At 53.8% G+C, this 9,404-nt stretch overlaps 1 protein-coding gene across 1 annotated transcript; it reads right to left on the bottom strand.

Annotated features, from left to right (window-relative positions):
- Positions 1-3,653: 3,653 nt before the first annotated feature.
- EGR1 (early growth response 1) lies at positions 3,654-7,454 on the bottom strand. Its single transcript, XM_002922729.4, has 2 exons — positions 6,843-7,454; positions 3,654-6,138 (listed from the first exon to the last, which is right to left on the bottom strand). Exons 1-2 carry the CDS (start codon positions 7,138-7,140, stop codon positions 4,811-4,813), a joined length of 1,626 nt encoding a protein of 541 aa, XP_002922775.1. The 5' UTR covers positions 7,141-7,454; the 3' UTR covers positions 3,654-4,810.
- Between the last annotated feature and the right edge of the window lie 1,950 nt (positions 7,455-9,404).

The raw sequence follows: 9,404 nt of genomic DNA, 5'->3' as shown, positions 1-9,404 counted from the left end.
GGGTTGCCCCAGGGACAGGGATGGAAGAAGGAAAGATTTCCAAGGGGCACAAGGAGAGTTTTGGCACTGATGGATATGTTCAATATCTTAATTGTGGTTACGGTTTCACCTGTGAACACAAATATCAAGATTCATCAAACTGTACAGTTTTTTCTATATCAATGGCACCTCAGTAAATCAATAACAATGACAATAATAATAATAATAATAATAATAATAATAATAATAATAAACAACCTAAGCACTGAAGAGAATGGGCTCGTTGGAGAGAGCTCCCGAAAAGAGAGATGAAATAGATTTTCTTGCAAATGAGGAGCTGAGCTGCCAATTTGACCTAAGAGAACTTCTCCAGTAAGCTTTGCCTCAAAAGGTTTTCCAGGTTCTAGAAATGGAAAAAGGGATATGGGAAGAAAAATCACTACAGTGGAGGGCTAGATTTGCTATTTGGGTGCAGAAATCTTATTAGCACCTGGAAGCTTACGGGTGAAATGTTGAAACCTTATTTGCTCAAAGCCTGATTCTTTTAGACTTGGCCTCATTTCCCTTAAGACCACTGAAATCTCACTCTGCTGATCTTCCCCACTCAAACTACACCAAGTGTGCCTGAACCAGGGAAAACAGCAGGGATGGGGAGACAGGAGGACGTTGGAGGAACTACCTCTGACCCTATGGTACCCATTCCTGACTCCATTTCTTCCTGGGGTTGCAGGTTCCAAGAGCGGAGAGGTAGAAGGAAGCACACCTTAAACACAGCCTGACCACCAGGCTGAGCTATGTCTTTCTGAGTGCTTAGAATCTTTCCAAAAACATGACGCTCAACATCCCTGAAATTCAAGAGAAAAGAATATCACTCAGGTACTAGGAAGAAGGGTCAAGGGTCCTTAAAACCTGTGTTTTTGTTTTTCTTCAGAATCTAAACCTAGCCTTGGCTGGCCAAGTTTCCCTGCCCCCTCTCCTCTTCCACCCCACTCCTCTCTGTCCTCCACATCCCTGAAGCCCTAGACAATGTCCCCAGGTAACAGTTAATTGTTCAACACTATCTGGGTCCCTTCTTAAACCTCAGCCTTGATGATGATAGAGCTTTTATCAGCGCTGCCCTGTGCCCTTGGTTTCAGGTTTCCCTCACAGAAGCAGTAGTTAAAATGAACACGTTCCTTTTTGTTGTTGTTGTTGTTAATACTATAGGACTGTAAAATGGGGCAATTTTTGAATCTTGCTCTATTTCAGCTATACAGAGAAACTTGAGTTTCTAGTGGCAGAATCCAAAGGAACCCCCTGGTGATAGGACTAATAAAAATTAGCTAGCAATCTTGGCAGAATTTCTCAACAAGCCATCTGCATCAGAGTTGCCTGGTGTGGCTGTTATCATGACCAGTTCCAGACCCCCATCCCCGACCTCAATAAGATCCCCTAGGAGAGGGCCTGGGAATCTGATTCTGATGCATTGTAATAAAAACATAGGAGATTTTCTGCTTTAAAGGAACAGAGTCTTCTTGCTCCTTTTTCATATTTTATTCTTGCCATGCTCTCCCTTCCCCTCGCCACCTCCACCATCCCACTCCCCCGCTCTGGTAGTCTGTGGTGAGAAATTATTAAGAATGTGTAACAGGCATGGACTTGTGTTCCTGAGCCCAGAGTGAGATGGGGAGGGGTAGGTGGGGCTGGGGAAAGGCGTGTCAGTACAAATATTGTCTCATCAGGACCTGGCAATTTTGCCAGGAGGCTCGCAAGGATGTGCCCTTAGCTAGAGAAGGTGGCTTCGTTCCTCCTGCTCCAGGCTGAGGAGTCTGGTATCATGGGAAAGGGTAGAGATCAACAGTGTTGGTGGTTGAGGACTAGAATGGAAAAGAAAGAACTGGGCCAACGCCCGGAGATTGTTGGAATTCCCCTGGCTCCAGGAGCAGTGTTCTTGGGTAACCTGGGAGACCTTCGGAGGGAGGAGTGGAGGAGGTTAGACCTCAACCCCACTAGAGGCCTGATAGCCATACTGGGTATAGAAGATACTTCCTTGTCCTTGATTGGGAAGATCAGAAGTTGAGAGGGGAGCCAAGGGTTGGGAATTCCAGGACATCAGCTCTAGTGTACCCAAGTGACCAATGGATGGTAGTGCCTGACCAATTAATAAAAGGCTCAAATCAGGGCTGAAGGTAGTGCTTACATTCAATAATCTATCCATTCACTCTCCCAGGCAGAGTCACCAACACCCTCCCTGGCTTACATACAAAGCAAGTCAATTGAGCTGACTCTACTTACCCTTCCCAACTCAGTTTTTCTACTTTTCCTAAGTCCTTGGGTGGGTTGGATGTCCTTCTCCGTCTCTCATAGAGTCCCATGCTTGTCCATATGATATAACATAACACCATGTTATAATTTTTGGCCTATATCTCTGTCTCCTCAACCAACAATCTGCATTGTTGTGACCAGCTCAAGGCCTCTCACAGAGTAGACAGATGCTAACAAGCCCATAAGATTTGCTCTAGCCATGAGTGTGCACCATCAGGGAGCTGGGGCCAGGGAAACTAACACCTCAGGCCTCCTACACAATGGGGACAGACTTGGTCTGCATAGGAACCTTAAATACCAGGCCAGCCTCCTGCCCACTCTGCCCTGTATTCCTGGAAGCTGCCAAGGATCACAGCTCCAGCTGGCAAGTAATGAGATTTCTTCCTGGAAGGATTCTTGGCTTGAGAACTGGCCCTTACCTCTTCTAAGCTTCTTTGACGCCCTCAGGTTTCTGGGGGCATGGAGGATGAGTAACAAGGAAGGAGAGGCTGAGTCAGCTCCAGCCGTGTTCCTACTTCTCAAAGCCCTTGTGACCACCCTTTATCTTCCCCAAGTGTATATAGTAGGGATTCCCAAGAACATAGCTTTCCCCAACCTGGGGTAGAGAATGCGGGGCAGGCCAGCCAAACATTTGAGGCCAAGAGAATAGCACTGCCTCCAGGCACTCGTGTTCCACTTCTATCTGTGGCCTTCTTTAGCTTTAATTGACCAAGATAAAGCTGCAGACCACCAGACTGAGGCCCAGTGTCTGGAAGATACCCACACACAGTTCTCAAAGAATTCACTCCAATGACACACAGCAGGGACAACTCTGAATGGAATTTCCTCGTCTTGGGGGGTGCCTGGGTGGTTCAGTCAGTAGAGCATGTGACTCTTGGATATCTTGGTTGTGAGTTCGAGCCTCATGTTGGGTGCAGACATTACTTAAAAATAAAATCTTAAAAAAAAAAAAAAGGCATGTCTCTGTAAAAACCCTTCAAAGCCCTAAATAAAAATGGCAAAAGCGGGGGGGCCTGGGTGGCACAGTTGGTTAAACGTCTGATTCCTGGTCTCAGCTCAGGTCCTGATCTCCCACAGTGAGATGGAGCCCCAGTTCAAACCCCACGTGGAGCCCCATGTGAGGCTCTTTGAGGAGTCTGCTTAAGACTCTCTTTCCCTGCCCCTCCCTGCCATGCACATGTGTGAATGCGCTCTCTCTCTCTCAATAAATAAATCTTAAAAAAAAAGAAAAAAAGATGGCAAAAGGGCCCCCACCCCCAGCCCAGGAAACACGCACCCAACCGCAGCTATTTTATTTTCCTTTTAATTTTTCTGAAGGATATACACCACATATCCCATGGGCAATAAAGCGCATTCAATGTGTTTATAAGCCAAACAGTCACTTTGTTTAAGCAAACACAGGTACAAAGTAAAATAAAACCACAAAATAATGAACCGCATGTTCATAACATACAAAAATGGCCGCCTACTCAGTAGGTAACTACAACATTCCAACTCCTGAATATATTTATAAATTTACATTTTCAGTTAAAAAAATAGACTTTTGAGAGTTCAGATTTTGTTTTAGATTTTGTTTTCTTACATTCTGGAGAACTGAGGCTTAGCTCAGCCCTCTTCCTTATTTTGCTCCCAAAGCCTCCCCCGAATCATCGCTCCCTGCCCCCCTTAAGGCTAGAGGTGAGCATGTCCCTCACAATTGCACATGTCAAGCTGTCAGCAAGGCGCATCACACAAAAGGCACCAAGACGTGAAACTTTTTAAACCAAAAGGACGAAAAAAAGAACACTTTCAAAAAAAAAAAAAGAAGAAAAACCAAACCATATTTTGTCACATGTGAGAGTACAGTCGGGCAATATTTACAAAAAGGTTAACGGAACATCACTCTGACACATGCTGATTAATACCAAGGACTGCTGTTTCAAAAAAAGCTTCAAACTTAATCGTCACAGCATCATCACAAAATAAAGGATCACCGTTGGTTCGCTTGGCTTTTCTTTTTTTTTTTTTTCCCAAAGTGAGGACCTACTCCAAATAATACAATAGAATATGCAAATTATCTTCACATCAAGAGTACCCCAAGAAAAACAAAATCCATGGCACAGACACTGTACAAGGGTGCAGGGCTGGGCTCTGAGGGGCCCAGACCCCATTTTTGCCAACTTGATTTTCTAGCATTGAAGGGAGCAGGGGGTCAGGCATATGATGGAGATGATACTGAAATGATATATCCAAAATCCATGCAAATCAAGTTCTTTGGATAGAGGTGAAGAACTTGGACATGGCTGTTTCAGGCAGCTGAAGTCAAAGGGAGTAGGGACTGGGGAGGAAGGGCAAGTGGGCAGAAAGGATTGCAGGCCACCAGACCTTCCACGCGACTCTGGGGTGAAGTAGAGGGGGGGGATGTGGCTCTGAGAACCTCCATCTCACCTAAGAGGAACCCCCTCCTGTGGCCATCTTCTCCTCCTCCTGTCTGTTAAGTCTCTTGTGTTTTTTTTTTTCTCCCTTTTCCCTTGTTTCCCCTTTCCCTTTAGCAAATTTCAATTGTCCTGGGAGAAAAGGTTGTTGTCATGTCCGAAAGCCCTGTGGAGGCGGTGAAGGAGTTGGTGACAGCTGAGGAAGGGAAGCTGCTGACCTGGGCTGGGAAAGCAGGGGGGACGGAGGAGTATGTGGTGGCCACTGAGGGTGAGGGGAAGCCACTGTGCACAGGGGATGGGTAGGTTGAGGAACCGGGAGAGGAGTAGGAGGTGGGCACAGGTGATGGATATGAGGTGGTGGCTGGGGACGGATAAGAGGTAGTAACTGGGGACGTGTAGGAGGTAGCCACCTGGGACGGGTAGGAAGAGAGGGAGGTGGCGGCAGAAGAGGCCACAACACCTTTGTCTACTTTTTTGTCCTTCTGCCTTAAGTGGATCTTGGTATGCCTCTTGCGTTCATCGCTCCTGGCAAACTTTCTCCCACAGATGTCGCAGGCGAAGGGTTTCTCGCCTGTGTGGGTGCGGATGTGGGTGGTGAGATGGTCACTGCGGCTGAAGTTGCGCATGCAGATGCGACACTGGAAGGGCTTCTGGCCGGTATGGATGCGAATGTGGCGGGTGAGCTCATCCGAGCGGGAGAAGCGGCGGTCACAGGACTCCACTGGGCACGCGTAGGGGCGTTCGTGAGGGGGCGTCTTGCTGGGCCGGTTGGGGTACTTGCGCATGCGGCTGGGTTTGATGAGCTGGGACTGGTAGGTGGTGTTGAGGGCCTTCAAGTCCTGGGAGCCCGACTGCGTGGCAAAGGCCTTGATGGTAGACAACGGAGTGAGTGAAGGCTGCTGGGTACGGCTCTCCAGGCCTTGGAAGGGCTTCTGGTCTGGGGTGCCCAGGCCCAGGTCCCCCTGCTGTTGTGGAAATAGATAGTCAGGGATCATGGGGACCTGGAAGCCACCCTTGGCAGAAGGATAGGCAGGAGGCGGGTACTGGAGCGCGGCGCCCGCGGAGCCCGGAAAGGCCTGGCTTTGTGGCTCAGGGAAGATGTCAGTGTTAGGTGTGGGGAATGTCGGTGCCGCTGAGTAAATGGGGCTGCTGTCATTGGACTGTACTGCACAGCTCAGGGGTGGGCTCTGAGAGGCAGAGGAAGAGGAGGAGGCTGCCGGAGATGGTGCTGAAGATGAGGTGGCCGGTGGGTTGGTCATGCTCACAAGGCCGCTGACCAGGCTGAAGAGGGGCTCAGGCCACAAGGTGTTGCCACTGTTGGGTGCAGGCTCCAGAGAGAAGCGGCCAGTGTAGGTGATGGGGGGCAGCCGGGTGGTTTGGCTGGGGTAACTTGTCTCCACCAGAACCTTCTCGTTATTCAGAGAGATATCAGGAAAAGACTCTGGCAGGAGAGAGAGAAGGGGGAGGCCTGGTTACTGGAGAGCAGTCGCTGGAGGACGAGAAGGACCCGAGCTGCCAGGCAAGAGGTCGGGCTGGCTACCATTGACTCCTGAGCTGGTTAATAATTGATAGCAGCAGATTGCAATGTTCCTGGACCCGCTCCAGCGGCGGAGCCCATTTCAACAACAGCTGACGCAAATACGGAGAATCCCCCTCCACTGCAGCTCACAGCGCTCCGCAGCGGCGGCTGCGCCACGGAGGGATTCCCGCCAGCACCCCTTCCGCCGTGGCGAGTGCGCGCCCCCTACCCCCGGCTGCCAGGACATCCCTGGGCACGGATCACGGCCCTTCCTTGGGGACAGGCGGCTGGCAACGCAAGCCTGTCTGGAGAAAGGGGGGCGCAGCCCTGCTCTTCAAAACAAGCCCTCCCCCCTCCACCCACCCACGCAGCCCGAGCTCTCCATCCAAAACAGAAGCTAGCTCCTCTGCGCAAGGCTAGGAACGAGGAGGGTGAGGGTGAGAGTGGATGTCCCCAGGTATCCCTCTAACACATGACCCTGAGGCAGGGAAGGGAAACCCCACTTGCATCCCTGAGGTCCAGGAACACTGCTGCTGCGGTGAAGGGGGCGCTGCAAGGCGGTGGGGAAGGACTGGTCGCCAGAATGGTGGCGAAGGGGCTAATCCTCGGCGTAGGCCACCGCTTACCTGCGGTCAGGTGCTCGTAGGGCTGGTCGCCCGCCTCCCCCTGAGGGTTGAAGGCGCCGCTGCTGCTACCGCTGCTGCCGCCCCCTCCACCTCCACCGCCCCCGCTGCTGCTGCTGTTACCGCCGCTGCCCTCCGAGGCCCCGGCGGCACCGAGGAACTGGGGAGCCCCGTTGCTCAGCAGCATCATCTCCTCCAGCTTAGGATAGTTGTCCATGGTGGGCGAGTGAGGAAAGGAGCCGAACGGGTCGGAGATCTGCAGCGGGGACATCAGCTGCATCTCGGCCTTGGCTGCGGCCATCCCGGACGGGCGGGCTGGAGAGCTCGTGTTGGGGCGGGTGGGCGCAGCCCGGAGCCGTGGCTGCGGGGGACACACTCTCGGGGGCCTGGCCGGGTCACATGCGGGACGCGGGGTACACTGTGGCGAGAGCAGGTCGGGCCTCCAGGCTAGCCCTCGCCGCCGACCGGTGTGGACGCGGCGCTGCTACCGAGGCTGGGGCAGGGGCCGGTCCTGCGGCGGCGGAAGCTGGTGGCGACGGTAGCTGGCGGCGGCGGCGGCTCCCCAAGTTCTGCGCGCTGGGATCTCTCGCGACTCCCCGGATCCGCCTCTATTTGAAGGGTCTGGAACGCCACGGGCCAGCCTCCGTCGTGACGTACATGGCCATATATGGGAAGCAGGAAGCCCTAATATGGCAAGACCGGCCGGGAGGACCCGGAGTGACGTGAAGCCCCCTATCCGAGAGCGGTGGGCACAGCTGTCCCGCACCCCGGCCCCCACGTCGACTCCTGCACCCTGGGCGCCCAAGCCTCGAGAAAGCTTAGGACTCAAGCCTCAGCTGTGGACTCCCAGACCCAGGCTGCTTCGGAGTTCCCAGCGTTGCTCCCGCCTCTTCCCTCCTCCTTCTTCCCTCCTCCCGGAGCCGGAAGCGGCCGGGCCATATCGGGTCGTTCCAAATAAGGCGCTGCCCAAATAAGGGTTGTTCCGGCGGGGGATCCTTCCTGCTCCTTATATGGCGTTTCCGGGTCGTTGCCTGCTGCTCCCTGGCTCCCTCCCTCCTCCCTGGTTCCAAGCCGGGAGCCCGAACGTGCGCAAGAGCTGGGGACACCCAGGTGGAGGTCTCGGGGCGCGTAGAGCTAGGTGCACTGCGGCTCAGGCGGCTCCCCAGCGGGGACTGGACTGGGGAAGCCCGGGCCCGGGGCGGGGGCGAGGGCGAGGGCGAGTCGGGCCGGGGTTCTGCCACCGTCATCCAGGGCCCTCCCGCCCACCTCTGGGACCGTGGGAGCGGGGCGGGAGCTAAGGGGAGGAGTGACTGGGCTGGCTGGGGCAGAGGCCGCCCAGGAGAGGCGGAGCGTTGACCCCCCCCCCCCGGCCTTGACCAATGGCACGATGGCTTTCCAGGTGTCATCGGGGAAACTGAGGCTAAGAAATGATAGCCGGATGGTCCCCGACGTCCCTCTGCGTTGTGGTGGGCTACCTGCTTCTCAACTAGGAGCTGGTGGTCCTTTTGGTGGTAGGAGACTTTCCCACCTTTATCCAGAACAAACGGAGGTGGGCCGGGCAGTGCGGCAGTCTGAAAAGGGGGCTTCCCTATGGGCTGCCTGGGGACCCCTAGGCTGGCACAGAGAGGACGTGCTTAGCGGCCTGGTGCTGCCCCCTGGAGGTCCTCTCTCCGGCTCGGTTCCCCGGGCCCCGGGCCGAGTGGGCTCTTCCGCCGCCTTCCTACTCCCCCTCCCTGCTCCTGTGCTGGGCGCGGAGCCAGGCCGGGGGAGCCTTAGACGCAGTGAGCACTAACTGAGCAAGCGCCGCAGCCTGGGCTCTCCCTGCAGTCCCCGGGGAGCCGCCACTGCCGAGGCGCCCAGACTCCGGGGTTGTGGTAGGCGGGAACGATTTCTGCAGGTCTCCCAGGAGCCGGACGTGACGGGGAAGCCCTCTCGGTCCCATCACCACCCCCCGCATTCAAGTGCGCACCCCAAAGAAAACAGGGATTCCGAGAGGGGAAGGTTCCTGCTCTAGCTCTGAATCCAGGGGAGGTGCTGTTTTTTGAATTTAAAAAGAAACCAGAAAGTATGTGTGTGAAAGGAGGTGCTGAGGTCACCGGGACAGAAGGGCGCGGGGCTGGGGTCTCTGAACCCAAACAGTTCGGAGTCAGGGGGTTTAAATGGGGGGGGGTTGCATAACTCTGGGGCTTCATCCATCTATATCCCTTACACACACACACACACACACACACACACACACACACACACACACATTTTCTTATAAAAATCTGTTTAAGGAATACAGCAATGAACCCTGTCTCTCTGCTCTGAGTTCCCCAACCCAAAAGCCTAGGGTGGGGTGGGGGGCCCACTCCCACCGCCTACCATGTTTTATATTAGGGGCATGAGTGTTATACCTCTCTGAGGCCTCCTGCCACTCAGGATCAGATGGTCTTGTGTCTAAATGCCCATTTTGTCACTCCTTGGTGGGGTATCTGGCTTTCTTCAACTGTAAAATAGAGTTAATGTTCATGATACCCACGTGGAAGGATTGTTGTGAAGAAACTGAGACTTACATGGACTGAG

Source organism: Ailuropoda melanoleuca, chromosome 3, assembly GCF_002007445.2.
Source record: "Ailuropoda melanoleuca isolate Jingjing chromosome 3, ASM200744v2, whole genome shotgun sequence".
Taxonomy (NCBI): domain Eukaryota; kingdom Metazoa; phylum Chordata; class Mammalia; order Carnivora; family Ursidae; genus Ailuropoda; species Ailuropoda melanoleuca.
This window is presented reverse-complemented; position numbering and strand designations above follow the sequence as displayed.

Coding starts and splice junctions, on each gene's coding strand:
- EGR1 (XM_002922729.4), bottom strand. CDS start 7,140: ATGGCCGCAGCCAAGGCCGAGATGCAGCTGATGTCCCCGCTGCAGATC. Junction 6,139..6,842: donor CTACGAGCACCTGACCGCAG/GTAAGCGGTGGC, acceptor CTCTCCTGCCAG/AGTCTTTTCCTGATATCTCT.